This window comes from Carassius gibelio, chromosome A5 (genome assembly GCF_023724105.1).
Source record: "Carassius gibelio isolate Cgi1373 ecotype wild population from Czech Republic chromosome A5, carGib1.2-hapl.c, whole genome shotgun sequence".
NCBI classification, from domain to species: domain Eukaryota; kingdom Metazoa; phylum Chordata; class Actinopteri; order Cypriniformes; family Cyprinidae; genus Carassius; species Carassius gibelio.
In genome coordinates, this window is record NC_068375.1 from 27,616,322 (window position 1) to 27,631,056 (window position 14,735).

The following is a 14,735-nucleotide window of genomic DNA, read 5'->3' on the forward strand; positions in this document are numbered from 1 at the left end:
ATGGCTGCCCACCACTCTAGGTGAGTGTTCACAGTGTGTGTGTGTGTTCACTGCTGTGTGTGTGCACTTTGGATGGGTTAATTGCAGAGCACGAATTCTGAGTATGGGTCACCATACTTGGCTGAATGTCATGTCACTTTTTTTTTTTTTTTTTGATCGTATGTCCTAAAGCTTGTCTACTCTTTTATTACACACTCAAAAGTCTGTGCTTTTTCCTCACCAAAACAGTACACACTTAGGGTGTAGTATAAGTAGGCATATTGAGACGCAGCATATCACTGCTCCGGACGCAGCAACATTGACTAAACCAGTGATGTGAGTTTGAGGCAGGACAGTCTGTTTTCTGACCAATTTTGCAATATTGGCACAGAACTGACACACTTCACATTTCATGTCATTAAAATCTTTCCACACTGAACGTAATGTGTTTTATTGACATCTTGTTTGCCTCCATTCATCTTACAGAGCCCTTTGTCATCCTCAGCTGGTTCAAAAGCGGCAGCTTTCTCATCAATTCCCTCTACTGGCACAGACGAGAATGTCAATATCCATTCAGTTCCAGGGCTCAGGCCTGAACCCAGAGAATCACACGGTGTGGTAAGAGATGACAAGAAACATCCTAGTGTTAAGTACAGACCCAAAAGTCAGTTTACAAACAATCTGTGTATGATTTATAGCATAAAAGCTCTGGTATAGCCACGGTGAGTAATTATGCAGCTATGAATGGACAAAGCCTGAGTACAACGTGGAGAGAATGAACCTCAGCTGGAGGAGAGAGATGGATTTTAGAGGTCAGGAAATTGAATAAATGGGGAAGAAGGGATCACTGGGACTTCTCATTTGTCCTCATAAAGCTGTTACAGTATTTTCCTACATGGGGAGGGTGATGATAGATGATCATCACGGGAACTGTCTCATTTCAGCACGGAGGTGAGACAGTGGGCCTGTGTTTGATAAACACCCTGTCTATAGAGTAAGTAAGGGCAGCCTGAGAGTTTGCTAGTACGTCCTAGGAATGGCTCCAAAGCTTGCAATTCGCCTGGAAAGTCATTAGACACCTATATTGCTTTGCACTTTAAGTGAGCTTTTTGCACTGCTGGGCATACTTTTAGAAGTTTCCTGGGCTGATATGTTACATATATTATGAATTGATTGTTAAAGACTGCACCTCACAAACTTGGGTTTCAGGATTGCACATACCTAGTATTTTGCTAGACACTGTCTGCATTGTTGGCTGTGATTGTAGCTTCATCCACAGTCCTCTCTGATTCATGTAAACTATGGATGTACAATATATCATATGATTCAGTATGATAGAACATATCATACAGCATTTTTTATGTATAGGTGTCTGTCAGCATTTAATATTTAATTTTAGTCGTTAAGTTGTTGTCATGTAAGAGTTCCATAAACAAAGAATGAAAATCTATGAAAATCTCTCTTCTCAGAAAAATAAGTTCTCCACAGACAATAGGCAAGACAGAATACAATAGACAATACTGGTATATACAAAAATGTACATGCAGAAACAATGACATTGCCATTAATAAGGTTGCTAGAGTGACTGTGTAAAGTAGAGTTATTGAGCCCTACATTTGACATGCAGGAAAAAAATAAGAATTTAAGAATTTGTTCCCACAATTTAGTAATTAGTGGCCACGTTTTATGAATTAATTGCCTATTTCTAGGTAAAAATCTTCATACTATGCATTCTGAGCAATGTCTAAAATTACTTGTTTCTTTTTAAATGATTGATTGTAATTTTGATTGTAATAATACTGGACATAATTTTAATACTGGCTATTTTAGTTACCAGCCATTACATATAATTATTGGTTTTCAGTATGAGCTACAGTTTTGATATCAATGCACTCCTAATGGAAACTTTTGAGTGTTTAGAATGACAAATCTAAATAAAATCAAAGGCATGAGAGGAGGAAATATAATATTTGTTCTATGATCAGAGAGTAAAAAAGAATAGATATTAATTGAAAACGCATTAACATTTTGTACATATTACTTAAAATTATTGAGATTAATATTCAGGATTCACTGTTCTGAACATTTTTTAAAGTGATCTGAAATAGCTGATGTCACAAAACATACCATAATGATCAGCACTTGTCATGATTACAGGTGAAGCAAGTCTCCAAAAGCTCATTTGTCCCACTATAGCCTATAGGAAGTGAGACAACAACAGTGTTCTTTGATGGTTTCACACACTACAAATGGCACAAAGAAAACAGTTGTATTACTTAACCATGAACTGCTAAAGATCAAGATCATCTTCCCCCAGGAAGTGGCAGGAATTCCTGTACCACCCATTTATCAGAGATGGTGCAGAGCTTACACCTGCATCTGGATATGGTTTCGTTTGAAGCATAATTAAGGATGACTCTACATAATGTTGTCCGTTATCAGCTAACCAGAGTTTAATGAACTACTGGAGGACTGTACTGCCACACTGTCCTCCCTTAAACACCAGGTCATTGGTGAGCAGCATTTGAGAATTGTGGCAGATATAATCTTAGATTTACTTTTGTGTTAACTCTTGATCATTGCTGTATGAAGTAAATATAGATAAATATAGATGCAGATAAACTGTGGGAGTTCTGCACATGTCCATCAGCACAGCATGGAAATGTTCCTGGAAATGTTTGTCTATCATCCATTTATTCTGGCCTCATAAAGATTAGGCATGTAATTATGATGTTTGCACTTTAATGGTGTGCTCTGATTTGCCAGCTACCCAATGCGTTGTGATTGAAAAAATAATATCTCTTTGGATATGAGTCTTTAGTCTTTGCAACTTTACAGATCTTCTTTATGCACCAAGAGCTTGTAACACTCCAAAGAGAAAGAAAAATGTTAAATCGCATCATATGACCCCTTTAAATGTATTTTGATCAAATAAATTCAGAATAATAATTTCAAAATAAGTAGATAAATAAAAATCTTACTGACCCTAGACTTTTGAACATTGGTGTATATCCTCTGTCACCCTCAAGATAACCTAATAGCCCATTTTGTTCTGCAGACATAATTCAAATAGGACAAGTGGCTATTGCACATTTTATATCATCCTAATGGCTAACTGAAGGCTTAGTTGGCTTGAGTGTGTGAAGCCTGGGCACAGCTCCTGTGTCTGGGAGGTTCTCTCTCTGGGAGGGCACTTGGAGAAAGCTTACACTGTCTGGGATCTTTAGCAGGGATACAGAGACTGTGGTGCAGTGTGTATCTCCAGCAGTCATGGTGTGCTGCGTCTGTATGGGATGCTACCTTGTACTAGATCTGCTTTTGCTTGGATTGCATGTCGAGGGCAAATGGAAAGCCATGGTAGGAAACAAATAAATGTCTTTTTTTTTTAATTGAGCTTCATTTCATTATTCATTATTAGATGGTCAGATTTTGTTTGGATGTTTAGTGCACATATCATGTAAAACAAATTATATTTTTATATATTCAAAGTTGTTTTATGATCTGTGTTTTATATAATAATTGGCTTATTTATTCTAAAGACAAAAAGTGTAAATGTATGATATCACACTGTATAGAGTTTAAAGAGGTGAGTTAGAGCTCCTTGTCTCATTGTTCATAAATCAGCAATGGATACCTTCCTATGAACATGTTCACTTGCTGAACAGGGATAAACTAAGAGGGTAAATGGACTAGTTTGAATGGAGTTTAAGGAAATTGTAAGACACCAGTAAAATAGTAGGTGAACAACATGTTCAGTGGGTGTTTTGGTCCAGATAATCTATTGACCCGAGGTGCTGAGGTGATTAGTAGCCAAGTAAACTGTATACTGTCTAGTTTTCTTCTTCTTTACCAGTTGCACACTGATTTCATTTCTGGTGATCCACAAAAATTTTCCATGTAATTTTCTTAATGGGAGTGTCAGGTTTGCCCAGCTGGGTCCACCAACAAATTACCTGCAAGGATTTCCCTCATACCTGTGTCTTAACCATGATTTATGGCATCTCTCTTCATTATTCACTGTTGGGTCAGCCAAGATGAATACTGATAATATCCTGCCTTGGGCCTTGAGTTACAAACCCTGACATTGTGCTTTATCATTTGTCTCTTTTCTGATATTTATTTGTAAACCTCCAGACTGCGTTAGTAGTTAAGAGCTTCTCACTGGAAGTCCTGGTATTGATGTCTCAATCACTTTCAGTTTTAGAGATTTCGCATTATAGAGTTTCAGTTTGAAACTGATTTATTGTCATTGTCAAGTATGTACAGAACTGTTGAAACTGCATCTAACCAGAAATGTCATCGTTAGACAGAATATAAATAAATGAAGGTAAACCACAAATGACAGTGTAGTGGAGAGGAGAGTGAAAGTGGAAGTGGCAACTGCTAACGATGCTGAAGTTTTCTCAGAACTAGCTTCACTTTTTGGAGCCATTTTTGTGACTGTTCAAATAACTTGCCTCATGGTCATTTTAGTAGATGTATGAAGTTAGTTCCTCTGGGGTTCACACAGATGTTAAAGATCACACCCACTTCACTCACCCAGTGTTATACACTTTAGTATCAACAGATATTGGGTTAAAACATTTTCCAACATGTTTTATTTCAAATAGTACCGTTTTTTCTATTTTCTTTTTGGAACTGATTGATCTTAGCCCTCACTGATCTGAGCTTATGCACTTCAGTTTTTGAGTGAAAAAAAAAGAGTTTGTAGATCATTTTGCGAATATTAAAATCTGGACAAAAATCACTATCACACTAGTGTGCTCTAATGTTAAACCCTGAAGTTTGTTTTGAAATTATTTTATATTGCACAAAATGGCACAAAGTCATAAAAATGACTGTCTACAAAAAGTAGTAAAATAAAATAAGTAAACTTCTATAAAATAAAAGATCTTCTGAACAAAGTGTAATTGTGTCTTGTAGCATCTGATTCTGCTCCATGCTTCTCTCACAGGAGTTGTACCAGTGTTCGGTACAGTCCTAGCCAAAGATGTAACCTGTAGCACTGAGGAGGGTAAAACAATTATTTGGGCAGCTGTGTCACCCTTGAGAGGATCAAGTGTCCCTCTCATCTGAGGCAGCTGCCTTACAGTGTTAAGTGCCTGACTGCTCTTTCTCTGTAGCTTTTTGTTAGAGAAAGAGAAGAAGACAGTAGGATGGAGCCTCTGGGTCTCTGAGCTCAGAATCACATGTAGGCCATTACCTTATCGCAACTAGTAATTTTTCTGCTTTGTGCAATATGCACTTTAATTTTTAAGGTAACTGATTTGGTTATTATCTGGAAATTAATAATTCAATCATTATATGAATAAGTAGTACTGACTTCAGTGAATAGTGTGCAAACACTTCGTGCTGTAAGGAATAATAATGAAATGATTTAAATACCCACAGTTTAGCATTGTACCCGGTTAAATTGGATTGCAGATGATTGAGTATGATGTATTTTTGCACTGGAATATTTAATGGATTATCCCCTTAGCATTTTGTTAATGTATCTTGATTGCCATGCAAACATTTCCTCACAGTCCATCTCTTATTTTTCTCTCTTCCAGAACTCCAGTGTCTCTTCTAAGATTGAAGATCTTTATAGTAAAAGGGAAATTTCGTCTTATCTGAACAGAACTTCAAAGAATTCACTTCGTGGCTTTGTGGTGGTGGATGAGTCTGACCTTCTCACGTCTCCCGCCATCAGCACACATAGCAGGTATAAGGACACCAGTAACAAAAAGATCCAGTCCACCACCTTGGAATCATCAGAGGAGAACTTCTCCTCTAAAAAACTGAAAACAGATATGGATGAAGGCCGTTTTGAGCGGCTCCCTTTGAAGCCCTCTAGGGACATTGCTGGCCTGGATTCTATTTTGAATGTGAAGACATCAGCTGGTCAAAAGGATCTTGTCAGGCCTACAGTCCATCCTGAGTTAAACCAGCTGACTGAAGAAGGTGTCTTACTTCCTTCAAAGAGCTTTGATGTAGTTAAAAAGCCTTTGGTCAGTCTTCACTCAAAAAAAGGATATGAATCACTTGTAGGCAGTGGACAAGCTGACTACAAGCACTCAAGCAAGAAAACAGTTGCTTTCAAACATGGTGATGTTATATTAGGCATGGATGGAAGGAGATACCAGCTCCTCAGTGGACCTCCAGGACCTGTTGGACCACCAGGCAAAAGAGTGAGTTACCACAACTAACATCCTGTTGAAATCACGTTTTCCATGATTTTCTAGCTGTAATATGTGCAAATTGGAATCTGGAACCAAAAAACGTTATTATAGTGGTGAATTTATTTACAGTTGGATAATATATAGAAATAACTACATCAATCAAATTAATTAAATGGGTTAATTTAAGGGTTGACATTTTATAATTTTACATGTATATTCCTAAAAAATTATCCATTTGAATGTAAACTATTGGCCAAGCAATGAGATGAAAATTGCAGCAAAAAAATTACATTAGTCATTTTTACTACATTCAGTGACTGGGACACAGTTGTGTTTGTACAGTATGACTCTATACACGTGCCATTTTCATTTGGTAGCAGACTAGAGGAATGGTCACATTAGTGGAATTTGCACTGTCCCGTGTCAATAGTGTAGTGATTCATGAAGCTATCAAACCAAGCATCATTCTGTTGGTCAACATGGCAAATTTGCATGAAAAACAAACCCTATGCAAAATCTGTGTTGGGAAATGCTTCATCCTTCACCCATGGAATATTTTGTAGGAATGTTGCACTTTGACCAATCAGAGTCAAGTATTCCTGTATGAAAAAAACTTCACCATTTCAGGCTTAGGAGTAAAACTGTAACTAAAACAAGTAGCTATGATGTTAGTGCAAATTAAAAATATTTAATGTCTTTTGGTCATATTTCGAAATGAGTCATTGCCGAAATCTGAACGTTATGTAATCTTTTCATCTTTTAATGGAGTATGGACAAGCATTCCTTTCACCATGTTTCACATCTCTAACCATATATTACTACATCTGCCCTTTTCTGAATGATAGCCTTCCAGTATGAAATCAAATATAAGGCTGTAGTTCTAAATGTGCACTTTGCGGTTTGGTAGCTCTCTACAAATTGGCATGTCTAAGAGTGTCACATTACGTACTATACATAAGTTTAAAAAGGGCATGGTCCTATAAATATTAATTGACTCGTGAGTCTTATGGACATTGTTTGCTTCTGCTGTGTCATGATTTCCATGCTTATATTTGATCATGGTAAACAGTCTTATAAAATTAAGAATGATGGTTAATGACAGTAACCTCACACTTTGTTGTGATGAAATCCTTTTCATGAATGCCAAAGTCCCATAAAGTTACTTCATATGCAGGACCCTCAGTTCACGATTGCATTTGTTGTTTGCACAGGGGTGTGCAGGGAAAAGGGGCTATATTGGATACAATGGTGATAAGGTGAGGAATTGACATTTTATACAACTCATTACATTGTTCTGCGAGGATGGCATCACACTGATTTGTACCTGTATGTCCTACTAGGGTTCTCAAGGAGTCCGAGGAGCAGATGGACCAAGGGGCATACCAGGACCTCCAGGTCCATCAGGACTCCCAGTCCTCTACCTTTGGAGGAACACAGAGGAGGATTGGGCTGCATTTAGGGTAGGCCTTAATACACCATATTCTGGAGAATTTTTTAACTGGAGAATCTTTTATAGGTTAGGCTTCACTGTTTGTAGTCTGATAAAGCAACAGAAGTCATGTACCACAGTTTAAATGAGCTAAACTGGCAAGAATTGGATGAATCTAGATAAATTAGTCGATCGTCCTGCCCATTTCTTGCAAACATGAATGTGGTGCAGTGAGCCATCGCCCCGTGTGTTTTTCAAACTGCTGGATGAACCAGGCTTTGTATGTTCCTGCCAGACCTCGTAATCTGTCTATTTGTGACTCTCTATTTTTTTAACATATATTTAAGTGTAATTGTGAAACTCAGTTTTGGCCTCCATGTAGAAAATTATTGATCATATCTGCTTATTATAATGCAGTGGCAACAATACATTTTTTTGTGGAGAATCTCCAGATGCAGTTTTTTCATCATTTTCAGACTCCTCGTACATGATGGAGGAGTTTAGTCTTCCAAAGAGGAGTCGTGTGTGTATATTGAGCCATGGGTGGTAGGTGAGGGAGTTGTACATTTCCTAAAGGGATACTGAACCCCAATGAAAATTTGGTCATTAATCACTTACCCCCATGTCGTTCCAAACCCGTAAAAGCTTTGTTCATATTTGGAACACAATTTAAGATGTGTTGGATGAAATAGTACATTTTCTAGATATATTTACTCTTTGATTTGAAAGAAGACCGCACATCTGTGCAGTGTGGCTGACACAGAAGAGCGTACGCTGCCTGCGATCAGCTCAGATTCTCCAAAATGGTGCTACGGTGATGTGGAGAGACACAGAGGAGGCAAATTGTTGAATAAAGTCGTTATTTTTTGTTTTATTATCGTACAAAAAGTATTCTCGTCACTTCATAATGTTACGGTTGAACCACTGATGGCAGATGGACTATTCTGAGGATGCCTTTCATACTTTCATGGACCTTGACAGTGTATTTTACTTGTCAGTCTATGGGACAGTCACAAACCTCCTGGTTTTCATCCAAAATATCTTAAATTGTGTTGATGAACAAAGCTTTTACAGGTTTTGAAATGACATAGGGGTAAGTTAATAATGACAAAATTTTTATTTTGGGGTAGAGTATCCCTTTAAAGAGTGAGACTTTATGTATACTAACTGTGCTGCCCCACAGGTTTCACCATTTGAAATACCTTCACTTGAGGGATGATTTGATTCGATTTGATTTGATAATTTATGTGAAAAAGTTTGTCATAGAAGTTAAGTGCTTCAATATGGAAGATCAGATTTCGTATGGTGTAATTTTATAATTTGTCTATTCTTTTGGGAAATTAAGTCAATTTATTTTCCATGTAAAACTTCACTACATGATGTCAATTTATTTAATAAATAAATAAATTATGTTTAAATATTTCTAGAGCTTTTTTCTTAGATTTTTGTCACTATGATCAATGATAAAAAAGGCTTAGAATAAAAGGGAAAAAATTCTAAAGAAAATGTTTAAATCATTAAATTCTTACAACAGCACAAAGTGTTAACTGTAAATTTTAAGGCTTTTAATGGTCGTCTCCAGGCCTTCCACCGTTTTTCATCTGTTTCATCTTAGATTTATATAATTTGACCCTTGTGCATATTTCATGTTTAGATGGATGTGGCTGAATGAGACTGATTCTCTGTGTGTTCTGTGGTGATTATGGGAGATTTTTCTTTGAAATACTGTAGACTGAATACTTACAGACATTGTTTGTGTTGATGGTGCCTTGCTGTTTACCCAGGTTGCACTCTGTATAATGGTTGCAGTGTTGTGAGGAGGTTTTGACAGATGTTTAGATCCCTCTGTTCCAGTGGGACATGCGGAAGGCAAGTGCACTGGGAGGTCCAATTCCCCAACTTCTCTTAAACTCACCTTCACTGGATCAGCAGTGAGCCGAACTCTGCCCTGTTGCCAAATTGAGCGTGTGCCAAGACAAATGTTGTATAAAGCGGAGGCGGCCTGGGTGATTTAATAACAGCGTGACAGAGACTGTGTGTCTATGTGGGTTCAAGGCCTCAGCTTTTCCAGCCCACACTGCAGAGACAGCGTACACTGTCCCTCAGTTCTTCTCCTCTATTTGAACAGGAGAGATGCCTTTCAACACACCCTAGTTTGCGTTTCTTATAGAGATGCATTGAAACATACAGACATTAAGTTTTTTAGATTGAGGATGTGTTGTTGAGCAGAGTTTTTTTTTCTCTTGATTCCAGTCAGGTACAGCATTTCCAATCATCTCTTGTATGCGGTCTGAATTGTATTTATGCATTCATGCATATGCTGGGTCTGAAACACTTGTTTCTTTGCTCATTTAATATTTGTTACATAGTAAATGCCACATGTGGGAGTGAATGAGTCAGCCTAAACAGTCACAAAACAATAAAATAATAGTAAAACAATAAAATAGTCAGCCTAAACAGTCACAAAACAATAAAATAAGTTCATTTAAAAATATATGTATTTGAAATATATATATATATATATATATATATATATATATATATATATAATATATATATATATATATATATATATATATATATATATATATATATATATATATATATATATATATAATATAAGCATTGTTTTGGTATTATTTTTTTCTTTTGTACTATTATAGTATTCATTAATATTTTGAATTGACTTTTATTTTTACATTTTCAGTGTTCATTTTTATTTTTAGTTTAGTTTTAGTAATTTTGTTATATTCTTTTGTCATTTCTATTTCAATTTATTTTTAATTTATTTTTAATTTATTTTTATTTCAATTTTAATAAATGTATTACTTCAACTTAAAACTTATTTTATTTCAGTTAGTTGGCTAGGCAATATTTCAAATTTTCATTTTTAAGTTTAACCTATTTTTAAAAGTTTTATTTTAGTGAACAACCACAATGTTGTGATACAGTTAATGTTATGTGACATACTATGTGTTGGTTTTGTAGAGAACATCATATTACCAGTTGCTGACTGCTGGATGGCCAGTAAGTATATGAAAGTAGAATAAATTACAAAACATCATTGAGATATATGCATGTGGTCTCTCTCGCTAAACCCTTTCTCTCGGATGTCCTGCAGAGAGAGACAGGACACCCTGGACCAATGGGTGAGATGGGGAGACCAGGTTTACCTGTGAGTACACGATCAAACATACGGAACATCTTTAACGCAGACTGAATTTGTGCAAAACCTGTGCTGCAGAGTATGAAAGAATTTAGGGTCATTGTGCATCTCTGACTCTTACGGTTTACCATAATATGGCACAAGATGAAATTATGTTACAAACAGATTAGATTTGAGTGTCTTTCTGTTTAGCATGTTGGTATATAGTACTGTTCTTTGTTTTATTTCTGAAGGGGTTACCTGGAGACCCAGGTCAGACAGGACCACCAGGGCGAAGAGGCGAAATGGTACCTATTCATTACAGTATCTCTGTTTTTGTGTGTGTGTGTGTGTATGTGGGTGTGTTAGTGATAGCCATGAGAGTTCAATTGTATCTTTAACAACAGTTAAATGTTAGTATGAGGTACACTACTGTTAAAAATTTTGGGGTTAATACGATGTCTTTCTTTTTTTGATTTTTGAAAGCGGTCTCTTATGCTAATCAGACTTGGATTTATTTGATAAAACTCCAGGAAAAACAGTAATATTATGAATTATTGTTATTTTAAATAACTGTTGTAAAATGTTATTTATTGTTGTGATAGCAAAGCTGAATTTTACAGCCATTTCTCTAGTCTTCAGTGTCACATGATCCTTCAGAAATCATTCTAATATGATTTGGTGCTCAAGTAACATTTCTTATTGTTGTCAGTTTTGATAACAGTTGTGCTGCTTAATTTTTTTTATTTGTGGAAACAGATACTTTTTTTTTTGTAATTTTTTTTTTGATGAATATAATGTTCAAGAACACCATTTATTCTTTTCATTTCTTTTGATCAATTTAATGCATCTTTGATGAATAGAAGTATACATTTCTTTCAAAAGAAAATCTTACTGACCCCATACCTTTAAACATTAGTGCAGATTTATTTACAGCACCTAATGGTTTCATTACAAGCAAGCGATTTATATTAGGGTGACATTGGACCCAAGGGTGTTCGAGGCAGAGCAGGGACTCAAGGAAGAGATGGAGAGAAAGGTCCAGATGGGGTGACAGGATCTCCAGGTGTCCCTGGCCTACAGGTGAGACTGAGGGCATGGGGCGTCTGCAGTAGCTTTTGTAGTAGTTGTAAAAGTTCAGGTTGGGACCTAGTGTAAATATGGTAATGTTTTTGGTTAGATTCTGTAAAGTTATAAATCGTAGCTGTGGAACATTGCAGAAAACCATATGTTTTATATTTCTGGTTGTTGATCAAGGGTCCTCATGGTTACAGAGGTGACACAGCGCCCCCTGGTGAGAAAGGAGATGAGGTACACCATGAGGCAACATAATATTCTGAAATACACTCCCCTGTAACTGCCTCACACTGGATTACAATATACTTATCTACATAAAGCAGTTTTTCTGCCTCCACGAGCAGGGTTTTCCTGGTGCACCTGGCCCCAGAGGAGACAATGGACAGACTGGCCGGAAGGTAAAGAAACCTGCATCTGAAGGATTTGTAGTTATTTGTGTCTACTGTGTAAATACAGTAGAAATGGCGTGTGTGTGTGTGTGTGTGTGTATGATCAGAAGGGGACACTTCCACTAAAAAAGTAATCTATGATTGGCTATACTTTGTTTTCCCTATAGGGCTCAAAAGGGGAAATTGGGTTTACTGGCTTTTCTGGTCCTCCAGTGAGTAAACCACTTCATATTCTTGAACTACTAGTAACTGTTATTCTTACTAGTAACTGGTGTTAGTATCCTAAGAAATGTTTCTTATATTTTCCTTTTATTTTTTATTTATTTGTTTCTTTTAAAGGGACCAGTTGGTTTACAAGGTGTTCAAGGGATTCCTGGACCACCTGGTCCTAAGGTGATTAATTTAATTCACAATTTATTTTAGCAACATATTTTTACATTCACCTTGACAGTGAGTATAACGAATTTTGTTTTCATAGGGGGATCCAGGAAATGTTGGAAAACGTGGTCCTCCAGGGACAGTAGTGAGTCACTGATAAACCATTTTTTTAATAAGAAATAATCACTGTCCTCTATTCAGTTAGCTTCTTTTTGGTTATAATGTATATCCTATTTATATTTTTTATAATTGGATGAAACATAGTTTGAAGAACTGTCTTTTTTCAAATTTTCATAAGAGTCACAGACACTTAAAAAATATATATATATATATATATATATTTATGGATCCAGCTTAATAATGCTCGGTTATGTGTTCGTGTCTTATCAGGGAGCACCAGGTGCTACAGGATTGGTGGGTGCACAAGGTGTTAATGGCTCAGAAGTAAGTGACTGACACTTCCTTACTGAATTTGTACTGCAGTTTCATTGTTTAAAGGGATAGTCTACCCAAAAATGAAAACTCTGTTATCATTTTCTCACCCTCATGTTGTTCTAAACCCATATGACTTTCTACTATGGGACATCAAAGAAGATATTTTGAAGAATGTTTGTAACCAAACCGTTTTGTTTCCCAGTGACTTCCATTATTTTCCTTGCCCATAGAATTTAAGACAATGAGAACCAGTGTTGGTTTTTCTTACCAACATTCTTTAGAATATTTTTCTTTGTTTAACAGAGGAAAGAATGTCAGGAGTGTTCCTTGTGAAACAACAAGAGGATGAGTAAATAATCCAAATCCAGTACAAACTATCAAAGAAAGACAACATTGTCTGAGTATTCCCCGTACAAGTATTGGAAGTTGATTGACACTTTTGCTGTTATACAGGGGGATATTGGACCTGCTGGCCATGTGGGGCGGAAAGGCCCTCAGGTATAAAACATTGTTTTGTGTCATTTTTTTCATGAAGTCTGTTCTTAGAGAATACACAGAGGAGGAAACCATGCAAAAGCTGTTCTGATCGTTACTTCTAGGGGCCGAGAGGGATCGAAGGAAATAGAGGCTCACCTGGTCATCCAGGATCACAGGTTCATTTTTGTAGAAATGCATATATGCCTAAAAACACGTAAAAATGTGGGTCTTTTGTGACATTCAGTCAGAAGTAAGATTGTTGATGGATGCTTTTTCCACAGGGACTACAAGGTCAGGCTGGTCCACAGGGTCTCAAAGGTGACATGGTAAGTTTTAAAACTTTTTTTCTGTGTACATGTAGAATATGTACAATTACATGTGTGTTTGTGAAATGGATGCCCTAGATGTTTTTGTTTGTGGACAGGGGTCCGAGGGTCCAGCAGGTAATAGAGGACTACAAGGCATTGAAGGGCCCATGGTGAGTCAGTTTGTCAATATACTAAATGTAAGCTAGAGGAAAACATTTATACAATTACTTATAAACTCATACAACAGGCCTTCAGCAACCATTAGAAAACATTTGACTCATTGTATATGTTGTAACTGATTAACATACAAGAAATGCATATTTGGACTAATTAAAATCACCATGACTTTAAACCTCCATTAAATTTCACCCAGCAATATTGCAAGTTGATGTTGTGTTCTGGCAGGCTAGAAACATGCTTTTACTACAGATGCCTTGAAGAAAAATTAAACAATGTTTTGGTAATACAATAATATAATTGGTAAATTGGTAATACAATCAATCAATCATTTAGGGTGCAACTGGAGATCCAGGTCCAAAATGCTTTCCAGGTGTCACGGTAAGATATCTGATTCAAATCTAACTGTTTTAGTAAATATTTGTAAATGTATCTCCTTTATCATGTATTAGCTCAATAATGAATGACTCTAATTCAGGGCAATAGGGGACCAGATGGAGAGAAGGGTGACAGAGGACCCCATGGGAAAGAGGTAATCACAAGCACACAATACATTCAACACAATACTAAAAAATCTTTAAACGCATAACTGGAAGATTCAGTAAAATGCCTGTTTATGATTGTGTTCTACTGCATGTTTTTAGGGACCAAAAGGAGCGGCAGGGATCATGGGTCCTCAGGGTGAGAGGGGCCAGCCAGGCCTCCACGGCTTACCTGGTGTCAAAGGTCAGCCAGGTGCTCCAGGTCACCAGGTATATAGTTTCACAGAAGATTCTCTGT

The 14,735-nt window shown here is 36.7% G+C and overlaps 1 protein-coding gene across 1 annotated transcript in view; it reads left to right on the plus strand.

The window, feature by feature from the left end:
* The window catches only part of LOC128014985 (collagen alpha-1(XI) chain), a 14,894-nt gene continuing 159 nt past the window's right edge, over window positions 1–14,735 (plus strand). Inside the window, exons 1-18 of the mRNA XM_052598755.1 lie at window positions 1–20; window positions 466–597; window positions 5,103–5,130; window positions 5,532–6,149; window positions 7,352–7,396; window positions 7,481–7,600; window positions 10,691–10,744; window positions 10,969–11,022; window positions 11,690–11,797; window positions 11,972–12,025; window positions 12,136–12,189; window positions 12,949–13,002; window positions 13,447–13,491; window positions 13,540–13,646; window positions 13,752–13,796; window positions 13,895–13,948; window positions 14,434–14,487; window positions 14,600–14,681. Of these exons, the coding sequence (XP_052454715.1) occupies window positions 1–20; window positions 466–597; window positions 5,103–5,130; window positions 5,532–6,149; window positions 7,352–7,396; window positions 7,481–7,600; window positions 10,691–10,744; window positions 10,969–11,022; window positions 11,690–11,797; window positions 11,972–12,025; window positions 12,136–12,189; window positions 12,949–13,002; window positions 13,447–13,491; window positions 13,540–13,646; window positions 13,752–13,796; window positions 13,895–13,948; window positions 14,434–14,487; window positions 14,600–14,681 (1,728 nt within the window). The remainder of the gene's footprint in view (window positions 21–465; window positions 598–5,102; window positions 5,131–5,531; window positions 6,150–7,351; window positions 7,397–7,480; window positions 7,601–10,690; window positions 10,745–10,968; window positions 11,023–11,689; window positions 11,798–11,971; window positions 12,026–12,135; window positions 12,190–12,948; window positions 13,003–13,446; window positions 13,492–13,539; window positions 13,647–13,751; window positions 13,797–13,894; window positions 13,949–14,433; window positions 14,488–14,599; window positions 14,682–14,735) is intronic.